At 41.2% G+C, this 24352-nt stretch overlaps 1 protein-coding gene across 3 annotated transcripts; it reads left to right on the forward strand.

Annotated features, from left to right (window-relative positions):
• Positions 1-555: 555 nt before the first annotated feature.
• On the forward strand, positions 556-23364 carry TGDS (TDP-glucose 4,6-dehydratase). 3 transcript variants are annotated; one of them, XM_060636851.3, is made up of 13 exons: positions 556-786; positions 2981-3047; positions 4270-4338; positions 6209-6299; positions 8670-8731; positions 10062-10160; positions 11212-11271; positions 12484-12527; positions 13161-13326; positions 14937-14995; positions 15425-15522; positions 16744-19373; positions 21322-23364. In XM_060636851.3, exons 1-12 carry the CDS (start codon positions 701-703, stop codon positions 16827-16829), a joined length of 987 nt encoding a protein of 328 aa, XP_060492834.1. In that variant the 5' UTR covers positions 556-700; the 3' UTR covers positions 16830-19373; positions 21322-23364. The 3 variants fall into 3 exon arrangements, with proteins under 3 accessions (XP_060492834.1, XP_060492832.1, XP_060492833.1); XM_060636849.3 differs by having other exon boundaries at positions 557-786; positions 8670-8812; XM_060636850.3 differs by having other exon boundaries at positions 557-786; positions 8670-8812; positions 21712-23364.
• Positions 23365-24352: the final 988 nt, after the last annotated feature.

Below are 24352 nucleotides of genomic sequence, written 5' to 3' on the forward strand. Positions count from 1 at the left end.
GGTGACATTCAGGCGGAGAACTGACGAAGTATCGGTAAAAACTAGGCAGACATCTGCGGAGAGGCCCAGGAGAAGTAGCAGACCTGACAAATTCAAGGAAGAGCGAGAAGGGCAGGCAGGCTGGAGCATAGGGAGAAAGAGGGAGTGTAAGGGCAGAATCTAGGAAATATCTTTACCACGACGGTCAGCAGCCTGCGTTGTCGGTAAAAGTATTAACAAAGTAAAAGGCATTTTGCAATTCTAACCTCCTATTTCCACACTTTGCAAGAAGAGAACTCCTGTTCTCAGCTCAACTGGTGGTAAACAGTCGGTGGAGATCGTTGCAGTACAAGAATGAAAAGAAGGTAATCATTCATAACTCCGACATCTGCGTATCTAAGTAAAAACCCGATCCATACTGGTGTCACTTGTCACGAACCGTACCAGACCTCATCTTCCCAGCCACCCCAATTACGTTTAACCCGGTGGGTTTGAACGGAGAAGAGCTGCGCCTGCGCAGTAGCGCTGCGCCGCCCGCTCCCCCGCGGGCCCCGCCCAGCCCGCAGTGGGCGGGGATAAGTCGGCCCAGCTCCGGAAGCTGCTGCTGCCCACCCCACTGACGTGTCGGGGCAGCGAGACGTGTCGCGAAAAGTCGCGGTGGAACTTACCTGCGGTGTACAGATCTGGCGCTTTACGCTGCTAGGCACTGCTGAGCTGGGAGATGTCGGCTGCGGGCAGGGCGGAGCCCTTGGGTCCTCCCGGCAGCTTTGCGAAGCGGCTCCTGGTGACCGGGGGTGCTGGTTTCATGTAGGTAACGGCGTCGCTGGCCGAGTAGTGGCTCCCCAGAAACCCCAACCTTTTCCTGCACCTCTACTTGCTCTTGGCAACTTGGGACCAGCTTAGGGGGTCTGAAATGGGAAGGGTCTTAACGCATGACTAGGATCAGCCTACCTTCTGCCATCACCCCCCCTCCCCGCCCCCCGTCCCCGCCTCCGCCTGAAAAGTCTTGGTTCCTTTGAAACTCCGACTTCTTTAAGATGCTTCCCAACTAAAACCAAAGTGCTGTGGTACCGTCTGTCCTCTTACCTGGCCTGGGATGCACCTGTCACTCTTCTGAGTGCACCCACGTTGCAGTAAGCTTCCTCGACTGCCCCAGTCTCCAGCCCACCCCTTCCGTACACAGGCCTTCTACATATAGGCGCCAAGCAACCATTTTTGGGTTACAGTAGCACATTCATTTATTTAGCGGGCTTTAACAAACACCCCTCTGTTAGTGCTTTGACCTGGACTAGATGTGTGATGGCTCTTTACCTCTCACACTCATATTCAATCAGGGAGTCCTCTTTCACTACTTTCAAAGCAAACACTTCTCACACCGCCACCCCACCCCCCGCCCCGCCCTCCTACCCTAGTCCACGTTACTGTCTTCTTCTGCCTAGATTACCACTGTTACTTCCCAATTGCTCATACTGCTTCCACTCTTGTTCCCCTAAAGTCTGTTCTTCCCACAGAAGTCAGTGTTTATTAAGTAAATAAGTGCATAGAGTTTTACCCTAGTGGTTCCTGTCAAACTTAGAATAAAATCCAAACTCTTTAACATATCTACAAGATTCAAGTGTCCACTCCCTACTTTTCCAAACTGATCTGCCATTCTACCTCTTTGCTTTTCTGTGCCTGCCACACTTACTCTTTTGGAGTTCCTGTAAACACCTGAGGCCCGTTCCTCCTGTCTTGAAGCCTTTGCACTTACTTCCTCTTTGCTTAGGCCGCTTGCATCACTCAATTCGGATGGCTACTTAGACATCACCTCCTGGGAGAGGTGTTACCTGGCCATCTTATCTAAAATAGCCCCTTTCTCAACTAACGCACTAATCACTACCTGAAATTATATTGCGTATTAGTGTTTACTTGCTTATTGTCTGCATCCCCACTCTAGAATGTAAACCGATGAGGGCAGAGATTATTGTTTTCAACCAGTGTTTATAAGAATTCTTGGCTTATTTTACAAAGGTCTTCAAAAGTTGTTGAACGGATGAATGCACAGGTACCAACAGGAAACTCCCAGTGTCTAGTGGAAGAAGAGAAACATGGGAAAAACCTCCCCCATTATCACCTTAAATAAGCTCTTCTAATCTGACTGTGATTTGGAGGAGGGTACCAGACAGGCAGGGGTTACTTAATGAGAAGAGGAGCATAAAAGGGTGGAACTTGTGTGAGAGTGCTGGTCCTGGAAGGGCAAGTCCTAGAAAATGCTGTGAAAGGGCCGTCAGGTACAAAAGTCTGAGTTCATAATTTGGTCAAGGGCTGCCCTTGTTCCTGGGGGCCCAGTGTTTTAGTGTGTATGAGAAAACCTGGTGAATTATCTCACTGAGATGCCTCCGGTTCCACTTCAAGGTCCTCTGAAGCCAGGAGCCACTATGGCTATCCAATTCAGGATGGCCTCAGCCATTATTAGCCTTGGAAACCCATGTTATTCTGAGGATGCTGGTTTACACCACTAAATTCTTATACCAAGAGATAGAAATTGTAGTAGGGGTGCTGTGAACATAGACAATTCCTATGCTCATACTAACTTAATTTTTGCATAGTTATACCTAAAGTCCCTTAAAAGGTACGTGATAGTTTCAGTCTATCTGTACTGACCACCACCCATTGTATTTATCACCCTGCTTTACTCCCACACGCAAAGCACAAATGGACAAAATCATTTGGTTAAACTAATATTTTCTTATACCCAGGACCAGTAAATTCTCTTTTCCCCACAGTGCAAAGGCATATCCATATATTGATGCTGATTATTGATGATACTGTTGAGAAAGTTAGTGAAAAGTGGAGGGGAGTATGTATTCAGTATAGCTATGTTATTTCTGTTATTTTGCAGAAACTGAAAAGGTATCTTTGAATAGTTTCCTAATACTTGACAGCTTAGGGTAATGTTTAGGAAATGTTTAGTTTAGGGAAAAGGTTAAGTTTTCTAACAAAATATACTTTTTTCTTACAGCGCATCACATGTGATTGTCTCTTTAGTACAAGATTATCCGAACTATATGATCATAAATCTAGACAAGGTGAGTTTTATAAAATGAGTTTCATGCACTGACATTGATGTACTTTTTTAAATATTAAAATCTTATGCTGATATTTTAGTTTTTTATTTAGTCATTTTAGCAACTTAGGGGGCCTACATAGTCATGTGATCATGCTGTATTTAATCTTAGTCCATTTAAACTATAAACTAAAGGTTTTAAGTGCAGTATTTTTACCAAAAGAAAATCTTAAACCCTAAATTTATTTATTTATTTATTTATTTTTAATTTTTTTTTAACATTTATTTGTTTTTGAGACAGAGAAACAGGGCATGAACGGGGGAGGGTCAGAGAGAGAGGGAGACACAGAATCTGAAGCAGGCTCCAGGCTCTGAGCTGTCAGCACAAAGCCCGACATGGGGCTCGAACTCACGGACTGTGAGATCATGACCTGAGCTGAAGTCAGACGCTTAACCAACCGAGCCACCCAGGCACCCCTTCAACCCTAAATTTAATATGTAGTGTAATCTTGTGATTATTAACTTTTTTTGGAGTTGGGATACTCTGTTTATTTGATTTTATCATTGTTTTATTTGATTTTGTAGCTGCCACCTCCTGGAAAATTACATATTTATTTCTTAAAGTTAATTCAGTTTTGAGAATTTTTCAGTAATAATTGAAGTCTCCTTGGAGAGTCCAAAAGCCATGATTCGTAATCACTAGAATTTTTATTTTAAACACAAGATGCAGATAGTTACCTTAATGTCATAAAACATAATACTAAAAATCCATAGACAAAGAATAATATGTGGGGCTTATCAATTTTTGCCTACCTTACTATCATGGACAGTAATTTTTTCCCCATCTGTACACTGATTTACTAACAGCTAACTCAGAAAACAGTGTGATCAGTCATAATATGCATAACACAGGTGTCATTGTTTTCAATTACTAATTTCTTTGCAGTAAGAAATGGTAAGCTTTTCTGATGGTTGGAGGCACGTGTGGGCAGGAAAATTTTTTAAAGGAGGGGTTTCTACAATAATTTTTTTGAATTTTAAAAAGGTAACAGAATTACACTTTTTAAAATACTTTTTTTAACATATCAGAGACTTCTAAAAACACAAAGAGCAAACACTTTAAGAAGACATGTTCTTGTATTACAAGTAGAACATCTATAGTCTTTAAAATAAATTGATATCTTATAGGAAAAGCTATTATCACTTTTTCTGTTGTTTCTCTCCCATTCCTCACTTATTTTAAGCTGGATTACTGTGCAAGCTTGAAGAATCTTGAAACCATTTCTAACAAACAAAACTACAAATTTATACAGGTATGAGAGTTTTCTTATAATTATATAATTATTATACTGTGCCTCTTTAGCCATTCAGACATTCTGTCTTTCTACTTTGCAAACTTGTGTAATGTAGGCATGGAAAGTATGCTTCTTAAAGACCTTTTAATTTCTAGAAGTACAACATGCTACAGAGACTACTTTTAAATCGATACCACATATAAAGCAGCATGTGACATTGGGCACGTCGGCAGATCTATGGGTAGCTAGCTGATTGAACTTAAATGGTTTGTTATTTTTTAGGTCCTTACCAGCCTTCTTGATAAGGCCTTGCTGGGATTTAAAGAGATTGGCGTAAAGGGGAATATTACTCAGGCCAGGCAATAGTCAAAAAGCCCACCATGTAGCCCCTGGGATAGTCTTCTCTTAAGAAGGTAGATTAACTGGGTCTGGAAGGCTGATTCTTACTGGCCACCCTTAGACGAGTCTAAAGTATAAACCAGAGAGTCAGGTCATTGACTTGCAAAGGGAAATTTTAATGTCAGATGAAACTATTTAACTCATGATTTGTGTGTGGGGGGGGGGGGTTGTTGTTTTTTTTTTTTTTTAAAGAGATATTGTATAAATTCTTTTAAAAAATTTTTATTTAAAAAATTTTGGGGGGACACCTGGGTGGCTCAGTTGGTTAATCATCTGACTTCGGTTCAGGTCATGATCTCAAGGTTTGTGAATTCAAGTCCCGTGTCAGGCTCTGCTGACAACTTGGAGCCCGGAGCCTGCTTCAGATCTGTGTCTCCCTTTCTCTCTGCCCCTCCCCCACTTACACTCTGTCTCTCTCTCTCTCTCAAAAGTAAATTTAAAAAAAAGTTTAAAAATTAAAAAAATTTTTTCTTCATTTTTATTTATTTGAGAGAGAGAGAGAAAGAACATGTGTGAGCAGGGGAGAGGGGAAGGGGGGTAGAGAGAATCCTAAGCAGAATCCATGCTCAGTGTGGAGCCCAGGGCAGGGCTCGATCCTGTGACCCTAGGACTATGACCTGAGCCAAAATCAAAAGTTGGATGCTCAACCAACTGAGCCACCCAGGCGCCCCTACAAAGTCTCTTTTTAACCACAAATCGTAAAGAATATACTGAGCAAACATTTTATAATTCTGTTCTTCTATATGAAAGTATTTCAGTCATTAAAGAATTGTTGAGAATACATATTTTTAGAAGAATTAAATATACACACAACATCAAAAGTACTCATAATGAGGCACCTGGGTGGCTCAGTTGGTGAAGCGTCCGACTCTTGGTTTCAGCTCAGGTCATGATATCATTTTTGTGAGTTTGAACCCTGGGTCGGGCTCTTCACTGACAGCTCAGAGCCTGGAGACTGCTTGAGATTCTCTGTCTCCCTCTCTCTCTGCCCCTCCCCACTCACTCTGTCTCTGTCTCTCTCAAAATAAATAAACTTAAAAAAATATTCACAGTTCACTTAGTTGTGGTAAAATACATTTTTCAAAATGTCATCTGGTTGTCATACTTTAAACATATTTCAATAATGGTTACCTCAAACTTAAAAAAAATATGTTTAAAAAGTTTCCTGTTAACATAGTGACCTTAGGTTGGCAGGAATGTTACGGGAAAAAGCCAACACAGTTTTTAGTAGTAGTTGGTGCTCAATAAAATATTGTTTTAGAAACTTATTTACAAGAAAGCACCTTGAACTGAATATCTTATATCCTAGGATGCTGGAGAAATACATCATTACTATACTTACTTGAGCCTTTGGTTGAATTTTCAAGATATTCTCTATTCTCTCTATTCTCTATTTTCTTATCATTGTTTTGGTTCGTGTAGTAAAATGGTTATTACGAATGACAGTGCTCAATGAAACTTAGTTTTTTCATGTTTGCTTTTTATATAGGGTGACATATGTAATTCTCACTTTGTGAAACTGCTTTTTGAAACAGAGAAAATAGATATAGTGCTACATTTTGCTGCGCAAACACATGTAGGTAAGCATTGTTTTATGTTACAATTCTGATGGGAAGATTTTTTTCCCAGTGACTAGCCCAAATCAAAGTCCACCATTGAGGTTGAATAAGTAGGTACTTAATATATATGTCTTTGAAAGAGCACATACCATGCTCCCCCAGGAGAATAGGACAATTTTAATAATGTAGGTTGAAGTATAACCTTGAATGTTATCTTAAAACTTTGAGTTTAACCAAATTCAATATAGTGATTACTTCTGGGGAGATGGGCCTTCAACTGCATTTTTTATGTTGTTTCTTAAAAGCTGGGTGGTAGATACACGGTTGAACATATTATCATTATCTATACTGTTATGTGCATCTGAGATCTCTTCTAATTGTCTAACATCTCATAATTTGAAACATACCATACATTCAGAAGAATTTAGAAGTAAAGTGAAATGAATAATGATAACGTGAATACCCATGTAGCCATCACCTAAACAAAAGATAGAATGTTGCTAAATTCTCATTAGTAGTAGTACTCTGCCTTATTACCTGATTTTAAAATTATCATTTCCCTTGGTTTTCTCTACAGTATATCTAGGAGATTATTCTAAACAGGATATAGAGATATTCCTCATTCCTTTTTATTTTCATACACTCCATCGCACATATGTACCCCAGTTGGGTTTATTTCCTACACATTGCTATTTAAATGGCACTGCAATGGATGGCTTTGTGCCTGTGTCCTTGTGTAGTGTCCTTTTGTATGTTTGTCGATTGATGTTGGGTAGAGATTCCTAGAAGCAAGAATTGAGAGTGGATTAGTTTGCTAGGGCCCCCATGACACAATACCACAGGCTGGGGGGCTTGAACATCAGAATTCTATTCCTCACAGTTCTGGAGGCTGAAGTCCAAGGTTAAGGTGCCAGCAGGGTTGGTTTCTTCTCAGGCTTCTGTCCTTGGCTTGCGGATGGCCACATTCTCACTGTGTCCTCACCTGGTTTTCCCTAGTGTTTTTTTGTGTGTCAGAATTTCTTCTTTTAAGGACACCAGTCATGTTGGACTAGGGCTTACCTGAATGGTGTTGTGTTTAATTACCTCTTTAAAGGCCCTGTCTCCAAATATAGTCACACCATGAGGTACTTGGGGTTAGGGCTCCAACATGAATTTGGGGGGAACAGAGTTGAGCCTAATAACCAGGATTGAGGGGGTAAAATCATATGCAGTTTGCCTAGATATTGGGAAGTTTCCTTCCTTAGGGGTTGAAAACACTTTGCATTCTTATTCCTAATGCATGAAGTATCTTTCCCCTATAGCTTCACCAACAGAAGTTATTGTCAAATTTTTGCCAATCTGGTAGGTAAGAAGTGGTATCTATCAGTTTTCATTTTGGATTTTCATTATTATAATTGAGGGTGAGCATCTTAAGCTTAACGACCTCTGTATTTCTTATCTAAACTATTTGTTCATGTCTCCTATCCATTTACAATAGGGTTATTCCTTTTTATTTTCTTATAACTTCTTTATAAATTGAATATACTAGCCCTTTGTTTCTGAAAAGTTTAAGTATTTTCCCCAGTTTGTCATTTATTTGTATTTTTACTTTATAGATTTCTGGTTGTTTTTTTTCTGTGTAAGAGCTTTTATGTAGTCACAGTTAGCAGTTTTTTTTTTTTTTACGTCTGGATTGTGAGCCATATTTAGTAAAGTTTCCCTCATTCCCAGGTTATAGAGAATCTATTCTTCAAAGTAAATTTATTTTCAAAAATAATTTATCTAGCATTTATTGTTCTTTCAGCAATAGCAGGTTGATCTGAAAAGCCTAGCCCTCTATCAGTAGAAACTAGATGTTTCAAGTTTCAAATTTAAGAACAATTTTAAATTTAGATGTCTTTTTTTTTTTTTTTTTTTTTTAGAATAGAAGTGTTTCCTGGGGCACCTGGGTGGCTCAGTCGGTTAAGCTTTCTGCTTGCTTTCAGCTCAGGTCATGATCTCATGGTTTGTGAGATCGAGCCCCACATCAGACTCTGTGCTGACAGTGCTGACCTGCTTGGGATTCTCTCTCCCTCTCTCTTTGTTCCTCCCACACACATTCTCTCATGCGAGTGCGCATGCGCACCCTCTTGAGAAAGACAGAATAAACAAACATAAAAAGTAATAGAATAAAACTGTTTCCTGCAAATTTAGCACTGATAGTTTTCTAGGTTCTAAGAATTCACATGTACTTTATAATTTCGGCTTAAAGCAATAGTAAGTAGCAATGTGTTTTTGTTATTTTTTTAAACTATTACAGTTGTAGTGAATGAAGAGAAGTGAGTAGAACTTTCCTTAAACCTGAGTCTACCGTTTGGTGTTTGTTTTGTCCCCTGGGTGGCATTGTTCTAGCTTTTTCTCTCTTTTTTTTAGATCTTTCATTTGTACGTGCCTTTGAGTTTACATATGTTAATGTCTATGGCACTCATGTTTTGGTAAGTGCTGCTCATGAAGCCAGAGTGGAGAAATTTATTTACGTTAGCACAGATGAAGTGTATGGAGGCAGTCTTGATAAGGTAAGCTTAGAAAAGTATATGTTTCACCCATTTACCATGAACCATGAAACAAATGTGTCTTATTAAAACTTACTCTGGGGGCGCCTGGCTGGCCGAGTCTGTGGAGTGTGCGACTCCTGATTTTGAGGTGGTGAGTTTGAGCCCTGTGTTGGGTGAAACAATTACTTAAAAATAAAATTAAATGAAAATTAAAAATTAAAAGAAGTAAAACCTACCCTGGGCTTTTTCATCCTCTCATTATGCACACTTATAGGAGTCTCCAAACTATCATTTCTTTGTGTCCTCTCTTCAAATCAAATAATACCAGCCCAAATGGCAACAACCATCTAGTCTTGGTACATATTTATATGTAATTTGACTGACAGTATTTTTGCCAGAGAACAGCACGTCCCGCCTTTCTGTCCCAGTCCAGACATGATGAATGTCATTCCCACGGGCCAAGCAGAGCATACCGCCCACTCTCCTTCTCTTCCATTCAGGATAGCGCATCGGAATGTCAAGGGGTGCATGTGAAATTATCGTAGCAGCTGGAATCTGTTCTCCTTTTTAAATCACTTGTACATATTATGCTTCCTATGCAAAAGATGGCTCCATTCTCATCTATATTTTTCACAGTCAGTGTTTGCAGTGACCTCATTCTGTGTTACGTTTTTATGAAAACACATAAGTGAAAAAAAAATCAAGCAGTTTGAAAAAAACTTGTAATAAAAAAGCAGACCCTGACCACTTCTCCTCAATATCCAGTCCCACCCGTGAGAAGCATTTTCAATTCTCTTTGCAATCTTTATGAAGGAACCCTTTTTTCTTCTTGTGCCCTGTTATCCTACATCAGGTCTGACACAGGAGCCAGAACAATTTTTAGAATATAAGTCAGATGATGGGATTACTCTGCTCAAAACCTGTTCACGTTGTTTCAGTGACCTTCAGGGTTCCACAGGTTCTGGCCTCCCTCTAGCTCTCTGGCCTCAACTCCCATTTCTCTTCCCTCACACTAACCTCCTTGTGGTACCTTTGGATGCACTCTGTCTCAGGGCCTTTGCACTTGTTCTCTCTGCCTGCCTTATAGGGTTACTGTGAATGCTACCATATAAAAAACGCTTAGGAAAAATGCCAGGCAAGTAGTTGGGGTCCAGTAAATGTTTTTTAAAATGTAGTAATTAATATTTAAGGTTTGTGATATGTTTTCTGATTTTTCTACTTAGAAACTATGCATAATACATATTTATTAAATGCATCTTTTTAAAATTAGGAATTTGACGAATCTTCACCCAAACAACCTACAAATCCGTATGCATCATCTAAAGCAGCTGCTGAGTGTTTTGTACAGTCTTACTGGGAACGATATAAAGTAAGAACTGATTTCAGAAACTCTTGAATAATTTTTCTTTGGACTTAGGTGTTAAAACTCCAAGTTAGATTAGCAACATTCCATTTTTAGAGTTAAAGACCTAGATTGAGCAGTTTATATACTAAGGAGTTTAAAATACTTATTTCCTATATTGTGTGGACAAAGTAGGACTTACTTCTTGTTCAGTTCATCATTTAAAGGAATAATTTGTGGGTGGCTCAGTCAGTTAAACATCTAACTCTTGGTTTCAGCTCAGGTCATGATCTCACGGTCATGGGATAGAGCCCTGTGTTCGGCTACCTGCTGAGTGTGGAGCCTGCTTGGGATTCTCTCTTCTCTCTCTCCCTCTGCCCCTCTCCTGCACTCTCTCTCTAAAATAAACAAAAATTAAAAAAATAATAAAGCAATAATTTGTATACATTTTTTCCTACTTCAGTGATATGTAGAGAATTAGAGCTGTAGGGAAAACCTGGTTGGAATATCCTGATTCCCAGAATCCTCCGGGTGAAAGAAGACAGAGGGAGGGCAGGTTCCATGACCTACCGCATGCTCCTTTCTGCATGATTCACCTCTCTTGGCTCCTCGCGAATGGGAGTTGACATTCCCTTGCCTTTTGTGTTCCATAACTTTGGCCCTTTTCCCATTTGTGGTAGCTCCTTTTATTTGTAAGGGTTGGTGCCTCAGAGAAAGACAACTTGCAGTTTCACATCTAACCAAACCTGAGGTCCAAGATAGAGTCTCTGAAATCATCAGGTAGAAATTTCTGTAATTTTTCTGCTGTCAAACCTAACAAACCTGGCCCTATCTCTCTTCATCCTGCACTTGTCCAAGTAGATATTCCTCTTCTTCCTTTTGGGAACCTCTGCCTTTCTCTGACTCCCATCCTCTCCTGTCTTTTCAAGAACCTTACATTAGAAAACTGTCCCTTCACTTCTGTCCTTAAGATGTGTGGGGTTACTTAGCTGCAAGTGCCCAAATTTTAGAACTGTTTGTCTTTAGATAATTATTACAGTTGGACCTCTTATTGCATTAATGTCGATAACTCTTTAAGTTTCCAGCTGTCATCACACGAAGCAGTAATGTTTACGGACCACATCAATATCCAGAAAAGGTACATTTTATTCCTGAATCCATAGTGTGCTTTAGTGATCGTAGCTTCTCATCATTTAAAATAATCTCTCTTCAGTATTTGTCCAGAATAATTTCTGCTGTAATTGTACATAATTATAAATGCTGTATAGGCCAGAGGCAAATCTCATCAGGTTTAGAGTCTGGAGACCTGAGTTCAAGTCTCAACCTGATGGCAGCTGGTGTGACCTTAGGCCCTTGGAGCGTGGTTTTTAAATTGACGGATAATGAAAATGCTCAGAAGGGACTTTGAAGGATCCAGAGAGATGATCTTCTGAAAATGCCTTGTACTTGGCAGGATTCGGAAGCACCATAGAGTACTGCCATTGCTCCTGTTCTGGCTGCTGAAGACTCCTTCCTGGTTTGCAGTCTAGAAATTTCAGAGCTAGTCAGAGCATAATGCGGGAAGCTGGTACAGAAATTTGTCTCTCCATCAGCTGGCTAATCGTTCCCCAGATCCTCTTTATTGTTGGCTGGCCTGAACATCTTCCAGAAAGTAGTACAAGTACTGAATAAAGAAATGTAGTTAAGAGGCTGAAGACACCAGTGCAGTTGGTTCTGTATCATTAAGCCCAATTTTAAGTAACCATTGCTTTCTTCTGCTTAAATTTGGAGATAGGGTTTTCCACTTTCCAGCTGGTTGCATTGATCTCTTAGCCCAAAGAAAGGGGCCGGCCGTGTCATGATCTGCTGGTCTTAATATCTACTTTGCTTAATTTGGGGTGTATCTTTCAGAGGTGCATTGTTAATTTAATAATATAGCTCGCCCCGTTTAACATAAATTTTCTTTGAATTCAGTGTCACTGGGATTTACTTTTTATTAATTTCACAAGCGCTGAGTGTAGGTGCTGATGCAAAGCAATGAGTAAGATCGGATTCCTGCCCTTAATGAAATCCGAGGTGAACTTTTGTGATGACAGCGAACTGTTCATGAAGACTTCTGAATTTTTACACTATGTGTCATTTTGTCTTTATATTCGTCTAGCAGATAACTTATCTTTGTGCAATAGGAAGCTATCTTAGAGTTCTTTCACTTGTCAATATTATCATAGGTTTCTTCTTGAACTGGTAAGAAAAATTAGAATTTATCCCTATGTATAATTCTTAATAATCATCTTTTAATCATATGATGAGTTAGATTCATATGGATCAGTGAATTTCCAATGTCTGAAACAATATTTAAATATTCTTTTAGGTTATTCCAAAATTTATATCTTTACTACAACACAACAGGAAATGGTATGTTATCATTTACCTTTGTACCCATATGTTTTTCTGGTACATGGATAGTATTCAGTGACAGCAGTCTTGAAAATCACAAAGTCTTAAGAGTTGAAGGCCGTAGGATTGAATGTTTCAACAAATTTACAAATTCCTTCTACAATCGATGTGACAGATTTATAAATAATTACCATCTGTTATCCATCTTTGTAATTTACTTACTAACATCATTGCAACCTTTTTTTTATAACTTCAGTTCTTAAATAATGTATCCTAGAACTTTGAATTTTAGCATTAAAATTTGACATCTATCTTTATATAATTTTACTTTTTCAGAGGAATTACTTAATTCACAGAGCTATATGGATTTCTTCAAAATTAATTTAAGGCAGAAAATTGATGAATAACTTATTTCTCAGGGGTCATTTAGATGCTTGCCACTTTCCTGCTGAGTGCTGAAGGAGGTTTGGAGATCATTTACAAATTATGATAAAATTTAGAAAAGTCTTGAGACTTTGTGTTTTCAGTAAAAGATTTCTAGGATCTCATGGCAATTGGCTGCTCTAGAATGTACACAGTCATTGTGGTACCTTGGTTTGGGAGAGCTTACATTTTTATACATTGTGATTCCCTTTCATTTCATCTTTTTAGCTGCATTCATGGATCAGGGCTTCAAACGAGAAATTTCCTTTATGCTACCGATGTAGTAGAAGCATTTCTCACTGTCCTCAAGAAGGGGAAACCAGGTGAAATTTATAACATCGGAACCAATTTTGAAATGTCAGTTCTCCAGCTTGCCAAAGAACTAATACAACTGGTATGTATATATTGCAGAAAGGTCGTGTTTTCAAAATTGTCACTAAATTAGTGGTAGTAATCACTAAGGTAGTCAAAATCAACAGTTTACAGTTTACTCAGTTGGAAAGTAAACGTGTAAAACAATGAAATGTACGTGCAGATATGTCATTATTTGAAATTATATCACTCGTTTATAACAGCTTTTCAGGAAAATAAAAATCCTAACACATTAAATGTAGATACTCATAACAAATATCTCAATATCAGCAATATAAACTTGTATGTGCTAGTCTTAAGAATCAGTGATATATAAATAATTGTAGTTATGAGTGTAGGTACATATTAATGCACATCAATATAGATCTCAAGGATTCAGTGTATAGAAACTCTTCCTTTATACCACTCTCAGAATACTCTGGACTCCAACCATGTGGGCCTTCCACACAAAGCAGTGCTCAGACACAAGCTGGGTAGCCTATAATTTAACTCAGTTCTGACATTATCTGTCTGGAAATAGCTTCAGATGCCATAGGTTAAGTAAGGGCTCAGTCCTACAAGACTATCCCCTGCTTCAGATGCCAGTCACAAAACCTGGTTGTTGCCTGTGCTTCTGACCAACTGGCTATAAATCAGAGGTACTTTGCTAGAGTGACTCACAGAGTTCAGGAAAACAGTTTACTTTCTAGATGGCTGGCTTCTCACACTGGGTGTGACTCTGGAATAGTCAGATGGAGGAGCAGCCTGGGGCCAAGGAGGAGGAAAGATTGTGGATTGACCATGTTCTCTGGGCACACTACCCTCCCAGCACCTCCATGTTTTCAGCAGCCCACATGTTCTCCAAACCCCATCCTTTAGGTTTTTTATGGAGGCTTCATTAAGTGGGCATGATTGGTGAAATCATTGACCACTGGAGAGTAACTCAATCTCCAGCGCTCTGAACATGTGGTTGGTTCCGTTGGCAACCAGCCCCCTCCTTCGGGCCTTTCCAAAATTCACTCATTAACATAAACTCTGGTGTGCTTAAAAGGGGCTTGGGGCGCCTGGGTGGCTCAGTCGGTTGAGCGTCGGACTTCGGCTCAGGTCATGATCTTACGGTCCGTGAGTTCGAGCCCCGTGTCAGGCTCTGTGCTGACAGCTCAGAGCCTGGAGCCTGCTTCCGATTCTGTGTCTCCCTCTCTCTCTGACCCAACCCCGTTCATGCTCTGTCTCTCTCTGTCTCAAAAATAAATAAATAAACATTAAAAAAAAAATTAAAAAAAAAAAAAGGGGGGCTTGTTATGAACAGCAAAAGACACCTTTATCTCTCATCACTTAGGAAATTCCAAGGGTTTTAGGAACAGGGATAAAAACCAAATATATATTTCTTATTATAAATCACAGTATCACACTGAGTAATAACCAAAAGTCAAAAAAGTTAATTTTTTTCCCATAGTTTATGCAATGTGTATTTTTGCTGAGCTTCAGATGGAATTTGGGTTATAAAATATAGGAAGTGTACTAAAATGCTGTTCATTTTAGCTGTCTCCCCCACTTTGAAGCGGTTGTTCCTCTAGTCTTTTAAATCAGCTATGTAATACTTTTGTTATTCTCTGGTCTTATTTTGTAATTCGACACAATCCATTTTCACAGATCAAAGAGACCAATTCAGAGTCTGAAATGGAAAACTGGGTGGATTATGTTAATGATAGGTGAGTAATAAGCTAAAACATTGGGGAAAAGTTGTGAAATCTTAGATACTTATAAAATTCTAAGATATGTTCACTTAATCAGAAACTACCATTATCTCTCTTTAATTTTCTGCTATAAGAACATAGGAGCCCTAATAAGTTTATGTGTATTTATTTATTCATTCATCAAACATATAGGTATGGGCTGCATTCAAACCCAGATCGTGGCTGAAATCAGAAAAGGATAAGCCACGGAGAGGGTTCGGCATCTGGGATTATAGATGTTTTTTTTTTTAACATGTACTTTATTTTACAAATTTCCTATAATAAATTCAGGGAGAATTTTTTTAAGGAAAAATGTGAATTATGGTAAAGATTCATAGACACACATTATTTACATTTGTAAATATATATCCACAATGTCATTTTAAATCTGTTTTGTTTTCTAAGACCTACCAATGACATGAGATATCCAATGAAGTCAGAAAAAATACATGGTTTAGGATGGAGACCCAAAGTGCCTTGGAAAGAAGGAATAAAAAAGACAAGTACGTTATGAATTGATCCTTTTGGGGGAGATTCAGAAAAATTTAAAGGAAAAGTAATTTATTTTTAGAACACTCTAAATTCAGTAGAATGTTGTGATGAATCCTTTCCACTTTTCAAAGTGTTACATTTAGTATGTTTCCAGCCATAGTAATCTATTTCCTAAGCATCTTGAATTTCACAGACTGACTTCTGATGAGTCTTCTGTGTCTCATCAGTGTTTGTTAGAAACCTATTTCATTGATTCTCAGGTGCAAATTTGTCACTTTTTTCACATCCTTTAAAGGTATGTGGTTTAAAGTCACGAATGTCTTATTATTATTGCATCTTTCTTTCTTTCTTTCTTTCTTTCTTTCTTTCTTTCTTTCTTTTCTTGGTAACATGTAAAATAACGTTTACAGGTCCATTTTAACCTCAGTGGCATCTTAGATTTGATGACATCTGGACAGTTGCAGTCTTTGAGTGTCTGAAGCCTTTTTACATTGAAACAAACAAAATTTAGTTGTGTGAAGAAATGTCCATTAAAATAAGTGTATAGAATCTGTATATATATATATGTTAAAGTTCGGTTTAAAAATGTATTCATGAGAAAAGATAAACTCACATGTAGAAAAAAAGTCTTCATTCAGAGCTTGACATACAGAATACTTGTGTTGAATTTTTGAAAGCAAATTCAAAGATAATTTATCATTTTTTTAACTAAGAAAAACTTTCCTGATAATATAACAATATAAAATGACTTTACATATTAACAGAAGAAAAATCACACCTTCTCATTGTGCCTGGAATGCTGTATTGCTACATTTACTTGAACAAAAAATTACTTGTCCTATAGCTTTAAAACCAGTGCAAATGACGTATCTCTCCTTCTCCCTCAATTTCTTAAAGTCAGAATTTCTTCAACACTTATACCAGCACATTCAGTATTGAATGACTTTTGAAATTAAAAACAAACAAACAAACGATAACTGTCTTTTAAATCTAAGTTTTCGGGTACTGAAACATCTTGTGATTAATGACCTTGGTTGGTTCAAAATCAAGCTGTTTTCATTAGGCATCCCTTTGGCAAGACTGATTCTTACTTAAATTAAGAATCTAAGTACAGTCAGCTGAGTGGCTGATGGGTAAGATTTTTCTGACTTAGCAGGAACTCAGTAAATGCTGGTTAACTGGTGTTTAGTGTTTTGTTTTTTATTTTTGTCCTTTGGTTTTTTTCCTCTCAGTTGACTGGTACAGAGAGAATTTTCACAACTGGAAGAATGCAGAAAAGGCATTGGAACCCTTTCCAGTACAACCACCATTTGTATAGTCAAGACAGTTTTCAGAGAAAGAAGAAAATTATCCTACCTCCACAAGCCATGGGAAACCAAGTGACCAAATGGTGTCCTCTTTTCTTTTGGAATTAGATTCATGACTTTTTGCATAAAATTCAAATGCAAAACACCTCAATCTTTAGAATAGGTTTGGTGCTGGCATAGGATTTAAATTTCAAGATTCTTTCCAAAAACCTTTCTCCTGAAAGTTAGGCACCAGAAGGCCTAGAAAGACCTTTCGTAGGAAGGGGCCAGGAAAATGGAATCTCATGGTTCTGAGAACAAGGACCGAGCCCAGTTCTGCGCTGACGACAGCCTTCGCGGGCCCTGAACTCAGTTGCCCAACCTTCCCCACTGCCTACAAAGTCTCTCAAGTTTCCATTTTTAGGCAACATAGGATGAGCTGTCTGTCCTCATTCATCTTTTTTATTAAAGGTCTGATATGCTATAATTGCTTTAAAAGTGGAACAATGGAATCATATCTAGCACTTTTTAACTTTAGATAATTTTGTAAAATTAAGTTAAATGTTTTTTAAAAGAAGGATGTAGTTTTTACATTTTCAAAATCAGTTGTTGGACTATATATGAGTAATCTCATATGAGAGATTTTTATCATGTATTTGCCATTTAAAATGATTTTATTTATAAAAGTATCAATATTGTAACGTATTTAATGTAGAATGTGGCTTTATTTTTACTAAGGTATGTTTTTATTTTGCTGTAGAAAAAATTTTTAAACATCTTGATTAAATACTTTTAATTCCTCTCTCTCCTAAAGACTTTAAGATGGCTTGAAAAAGCAGCTGACTGGATATTGCATTGAGAAAGGGTGAGGAGTTCAAGGTTGTGCCCAGCTTTCTGGCTTCCATGCATGTGTGATGACTTCTTTCCTCCGTGAAGTGGAAAGCTAGGTCATTCACTCACAGGTGGTTAAAAGTAAGAGGGGTAAGGGTGGAGTAAGGGCCTCGAAGAGGTGGAGATTGCGAAAAGAATAAGCAGCTCCAAAGTTGGAAGAGGATTTGCCAAGCAGGAGTGAAACACAAACTGACATCGAACACGGTCGTTTCAGGATTCTGAGATGTGGGGGCACCTGGGTGGGTCAGTCAGTTAAGCATCAGACTCTTGATTTCGGTCAGATCGTGATCTCACGGTTTGTGAGTTCAAGCCCCGAGTTGGGCTCTGTGCTGAGTGTGGAACCTGCTTGGGATTCTCTCTCTCCCTCTCTCTTTGTCCCTCCCCTGCTTGTGGTCTCTCTCTTTCTCAAAATAAATAAACATTAAAAAAAAATAATTCTGAGATGTGCAAAGTGGATTGATCCAGAGGTGGGCATAGTAGGAGTCGGGAGGGGCCGAGGGGCAGAGGGCTAAGAATGAGCAAAGAGTGAGGCCCCCTGGTCCTGACTGTTTAGGGAAGAAAATTCCTCCTGGGGGTTGGCTGTAGCTAGAGGAAATGGAGAGGGGACCAGGCACGGAGGTGTGGCAGTGAGAGGTTGGGGAGGCTGGGAAGTTACAGGCAGAAAATGGGACCAACTGAGAGCAGATGGTCTTTTGGTAGAGTCTGGTCATTGAGGGTATATAACAAAAACACTGTTTTCTGTGGCATTTAGTTTTGTACATATTTTTGTGTGCCTTTATTCCCAACTTTAATATACTCAATATGGCTTAACTTTATCATTTATTTAGTCTCAGGAGATGACTGGACAGGCATTAAGAACATATAATGAAAAACCAGTGGAAACAAATTTATGCAAAAGTGTTAAAAAAAAAATGAACGTTCTACATCATATGTCATCAGAGAAGCACAGATTAAAACAAAAACTGGATACCTATTAGAATGACCAAATCTGGAACACTGACAGCAACAAATGCCGACAGGGGTGCGGAGCAACAGGAACTCTCCTACACCTGCTGTTGGGAATGCAAAATGGTACAGCCACGTTGGAAGACAGTTTGGCAGTTTTCTGACAAAAGTAAACATACCTTTACCACATGATCCAGCACTCACACTCCTTGGTATTTACGCCAAGGAATTGAAACTATGTCCACACAAAAACCTGCACACAGATGTTTCTAGTAATGTTATTCATAGTTGTCGAGACTTGGAAGCAACCAAGATGTCCAGTAGGTGAACGGATAAATAAACTGGTGCATCCAAACTGCATGAGCTGTCCAGCCACAGAAAGGACATGGAGAAAGCTTACATGCACATTACCAAGTGTAGGAAGCCAATCTGAAAGGAGCGTGCGGGAAACATGCTGAGACAAAGTAACGCCTGTAATGATAAAAGAGGAAGCAAGATTGGGCAGGATAATGGTGCTGGCTCGGGCTCTGCAGGCAGAAAGGGCAAATCCATATGGAAAACGTTATCTCTTGTGAGAATAAACCACTGGCCCTTTCAGGATGCAAAGGGCTCCAATGGAGTCAACTTGCCACCAAGTACCTGATGGGTTTCTTCAAGGGATCGTGCCATATTGGGGCTCAGCCTTTGTCTGTTGCCAGCAGGATGGATGTGCAGAAGCGGCAGTGGCTAGATTGGCCTTGGTAAGTGAGAATCCGTGCTGGGGGCCCCACGAGTAGGTTCCATCTCTACAACTGTGGTGACTGCATTCAGACGCCCACTGTGGCAGTTCTGGGGTAGTTGATGGTGAAGCCTAGCCAAAGTTAACTGACCACCTCATCTTGTCTACCAAATGGTTCAGTGACTCTTCCACAGTGGTTGCTTTCTGGTGGGCATTAACATGGGATAAACAGATCTTCATACTCCCCAACCACCCCCATGTGGCCATTCACACGCCTCCAAACCTGTCTTCTTATCTCTGCATCTCTAGTCTTTTTCCTTCCAAGTCCCTGAAGTGGCTTAACCAGGCCATTTACCACTGTCTATGAGTTCATACATTTCTCAGTTCAGGTCACTTCTCTACAGAGTGAATAACCAGGTATGCTGCTCAAAGCTCTGCCCTTTCATGGATCTCTCCTTTGCACATTCTTTTAAAGCCACCCCTATGTGGCTTTAATGCAGCCACCATCCATCCATTTTTGGTTTGTATACACATGACAAGCCAACCCATCTATAAACTAAGCTTAGGGTTTTCTTTTTTCTTCCCCTTTTCAGTTGGTTGTACAGAACCCTCCACAAGGCCACAGGTGTAAGCTGAGAGAGGTATAACCAAGCTGGTGACATGGGACTCTAGCCTAACTGCTCTTCCAGCTCACTGGCGCCCTCTGATTCCTCTCAGGCTCGGTCCTGATGGGCCATTTTCATCTTACCATGGACTGCTGCAGGGGCCACCTGACTTTATGGCTAGTTGGGTGTGTCAGTTTCCTAGAGCCTCCATAACAAAATACCACAGACTGGGTGGCTGAAACAAGAGAAATTTATTTTCTCCTAGTTCTGGAGGCTGGATGTCTGACATCAAGTTGTTGGCAGGCTTGGTTTCTTCTGGAGCCTCTCTCCTTGGCTTATCGATGGCGACCTTCTCCCTGTCTTCACGTGGTCATCTCTCTGTGCATGCTCATGTCTGTGTCTAAATTCACTCTTCTTACAGGGACATTGCTCACATTGGATTACCACCCCCACCCCCAAGACCTCATTTTAATTTAATTCTCTCTTCGAAACCCTTATTTCCAAATGCAGTCACATTCTGAGGTATTAGAGGTTGGGACTTCAACATATGAATTTGGGGAGGGAGGCTCAATTCAGCTCACAATAGTGAGTCCAATAGAACCTGGCACATTATGGACAGTCCTGAAATGTGGTCGCTTGATGTCCTCTAGTCAAGCATTCTGTCTCTTCCAGGGCCCAGTAAACTGCCAGGAGCTGTTTTCTAAAACCCTAAAATTCTCAGGGCACCTGGGTGGCTCCATTGGTTAAGTGTCTGACTCTTGATATTGGCTCAGGTCATGATCTCATGGTTCATGGGATCAAGCCCCACATCAGGCTCTGTGCTGATAGCACAAAGCCTGCTTGGGATTCTCTTTCTCTCTCTCTCTGTCCCTCCCCAGCTCATGCTTTCACACACACTCTCTCTCTCTCTGTCCCTCCCCAGCTCATGCTGTCACTCTCTCTCTCTCTCTCTGCCCCTCCCCAGCTCATGCTCTCACTCTCTCTCTCTCTCTCTCTCTCTCTGCCCCTCCCCAGCTCATGCTCTCACTCTCTCTCTCTCTGCCCCTCCCCAGCTCATGCTCTCTCTCTCTCTCTCTGCCCCTCCCCAGCTCATGCTCTCACTCTCTCTCTGCCTCTCCCCAGCTAATGCTCTCACTCTCTCTCTCTCTCTCTGCCCCTCCCCAGCTCATGCTCTCATTCTCTCTCTCTCTCTCTCTGCCCCTCCCCAGCTCATGCTCTCACTCTCTCTCTCTCTGCCCCTCCCCAGCTCATGCTGTCATTCTCTCTCTCTCTCTGCCCTTCCCAAGCTCATGCTCTCATTCTCTCTAAATAAATTAATAAATAAAATCAAAATTCTCCACTGTAATTGGGAAGTTTCTCCCCCAGAACCCCAGGTACTTGCACTGCGATTCCCCCACTGGGGCTCACCATAACATCTCTGCTGTGACTCTTTCTACGACCGACATCTCCAATACCGCAGGGCCCACCAGAGCACATGGCCCGAGTGGCAGGGGGAGTTGTTCCCCAGCTTGGACCTGCTGCACACAGCCCTTTCCCTGCTCCAGAGAGCCTTCGTGTCACTCTGTTTATGGGTGGAAGCATCATCCCTAAGTGTGGAATGTGTGGCCTCCAGAATCCAAAGAGGCTACCAGGCACTGTGCTTCCCTTGTGGAAGGGGGTGCAAGAGGCAGCAGTTTGATTTCATCACTGCTCTTCTAAGAATTTCCTGATATGGCAAGTCCTGAATCTTCACAGGGTTTATCTTCCACCCTCTAGGCTGCACGTGAATTAGCAACGCCACCAGTGTGCTACCTGCTCCTGCTGATTCTGCCTGATCAGCAGGACGCCATCAGTTTAATAGATGCATGTGACATTCCACAGGACGGTCAGAAGGTCCAAGTCTCTTCAGAGAGCGGAACCAGTAACAGAGCCCCGAGGCAAAACTCTAAATGCACCTGGTTCCTGATATTCTTTTTTGATTGAGATAGAAAAAACATATTCACCGGATCAATGGCTGGACACCATGTTCCAGGGACCGTAGAATCTGTTCTAGCAAAAGAGATGCCACATGGGCCCAGCAGCTGCTGTGGGAGCCACTACCTGACTGAGCTGTCAGTTGTCCGCAGCCATTTTTTCCAGAATCCACCCAGACTGGTGAATTCAATGGAGAATTGATGGGGATCCAGCCCGGTTTCCTGAAATCCTTCAGGGTGACACTCACCTTCATGGTCTCCTCCAAGTTGCGATTTTGTTTTTGATCTACTGTCTCTGCGAGAGAAGGAGTTCGAGCTGTTTGGAAAAACCTGGGACCCTGACACTTGGGAAGGGAATATTTGGGTGGATACCCATAAAGATTTCGACTCTTCTTTTAACTATTAAGTTTTGAGTTTGGTTTCAGGCCTTTTCTGTTCTCCTGGTTTAAGAACTAAGGCCCTCACGCTAAGTTGTCAGTGTCGGTTAACTGCCCTCAGCTTTTCATCACGCTCTGTGGGGCATCCATGTGACTCACTAACGACCAATCAATTCCATTGTCCTCGTATGACTTGTTCCCTGAGCTTCGCAAATGCCTGAATTATTGCGAGTTTTAGCATTTGGGTTGCCACCTTGTGCGAGGGACGCTCTGTGAGCCATGCCCCACTCAGGTGGTATTCTCTTGACCAGCCAGGCAGACAGTGCGGTGATCTGTTCCCAAACGTAACCTCCCACCTGCTTGGTTGGACCATCGGCCTCCGTTGGATCCCCAGTGAAGGGGTGATGGAGACAGAGGTAGGGGTGCAGGCACTTTATAGTGAGGGGGGATGCTTGTGAAAGGTGTGCAAGGGAGGATGTGCAGGAGGAACCCACGGGCTGCAGTGCAGGTCGGACAGATGTGAAAAGAAAGGGGAGACGAAGGCATGGGGAGACAGCCTCAGCCCGCGATGCAGATCTGCCCAAACACCAGGCGACTGGACAGGGAGCTCCAGAACAAGCACAGCGTGTGGGAGGAGGTCTCGAACCGGGCAGAAATGCGGGGTGCCCCGTTGTGGTCGGTCATGGGCTGCAGGCTGCTCAGAGACAACTGAGATGGACCCCGAAGGCTCTGCAGGCATAGGCTCTCAGCTAACTGCAGTCTTGGCAGCTTGCGTGTCAAGCTCCATCTTGAAGGGAAATCCAAGTGGTGAGACCTCCAGAGCTGCTACTGGGCTGTTTGCCCTGAGGAGGGTCCTGGGGCTTATCTGCTCCCGACACAGACTCACTCAAACTGCTTCCTTTTAGTCCAGGGCCTTGCCCTCCCCCACCTCCCCTGGGCCCACCTTCCACAGCTCCTCGCGCTGTGGGGGCCTTTTGTGAGGTCAACCAGCCCAACCCAGATGTTCTGAGAGAACTTTTTGCAGATGACATTTGAGTTGTGATTTGTTTTAAAGGATGACCCACAGTCAGCAGAGGAAACTGAGGCAGAAGGGCCAGACCAGCGAAAGGACCAAGCTGTAAATGATATTGTGTGTTCGTGGAATACGGGTCAGGTCCTCTGTGTTACTCTAGCACAGACATTCTCGTGTGTCTCCAGTCCGTTAGGGAAACGCAAATAAAAGCTATACTGCGATGCCACTTCCTACCTATTAGGATGGCTGTTAGTTTCAAAGGCAAAAAATAATAAATGTTGGCAAGGAAGTTGGAACCCTGGTGCATCACTGGTGGGAATGTGAAGTGATGTAGCCATTGCGGAAAACAGCATGGCGAGTCCTCAAGAAGTCAGACATAGAATTACCATGTGACCCAGCAATTCCGCTTCTGGGTATATGGCCCTGAAAGAATTGAACGCCGGATCTCACGCAGATACTTTTACGCCAACATTCGTAGCATTATCCACCGTAGCCAGAAGGTGCAAACAACCCCAATGTATACCTGCAGATATGAGTGGCTAAGATGAGGTAAACGTAAGACGTGGAATGGTATATAATTCCGCTTATATGAGGTAACTAAAAGGGGTAAATTCAGAGACACCGAAAGGAGGCCAGAGGTTTGCAAGGAGCTAAGGGAAGGGGAGAAGAGGGTGTACTTGTTTAATGGCTCAGAGTTTCTGTTTGGAAGGTGAAAACGTTCTGAGAGTGCGTGATAGTCACGGCTGCACAACACTGTGAAGGCACTTAGTGCCATTGAATTGCACGCTTAAAAGTAGTTAAGAGGGTAAATGTTATCTTTGTATATTTTGCCACAATAACAATTTTTTTAAATGTGTCCCCCCAGACCGATAGCATCTTTAGAGATGCCAGTTCCTGGGCCCCACCTCAGACTTACAGAATCAGAAACTCTGGCGGGGCACCCCCATGTTTGAGAACCACTGCTCAATATATAACACGAGAGAGTAAGTAAAGCTAGAGAGGGGTGTAGGGGCCTGGGCCAGGTCACCGAAGGCTTTGTGTGCTCTGAAAAAAAG

Source organism: Panthera onca, chromosome A1 (genome assembly GCF_046562875.1).
Source record: "Panthera onca isolate mPanOnc1 chromosome A1, mPanOnc1 haplotype 2, whole genome shotgun sequence".
Classification (NCBI taxonomy): Eukaryota; Metazoa; Chordata; class Mammalia; order Carnivora; family Felidae; genus Panthera; species Panthera onca.

What these genes read in the sequence shown, in the direction of transcription:
- TGDS (XM_060636849.3), top strand. Translation starts at nt 701, where the DNA reads ATGTCGGCTGCGGGCAGGGCGGAGCCCTTGGGTCCTCCCGGCAGCTTT. An exon ending in AAAACTACAAATTTATACAG is followed by an intron (nt 4,339 to 6,208) that starts GTATGAGAGTTT and finishes CTTTTTATATAG; the next exon opens with GGTGACATATGTAATTCTCA. An exon ending in AGAAGGAATAAAAAAGACAA is followed by an intron (nt 15,523 to 16,743) that starts GTACGTTATGAA and finishes TTTTCCTCTCAG; the next exon opens with TTGACTGGTACAGAGAGAAT.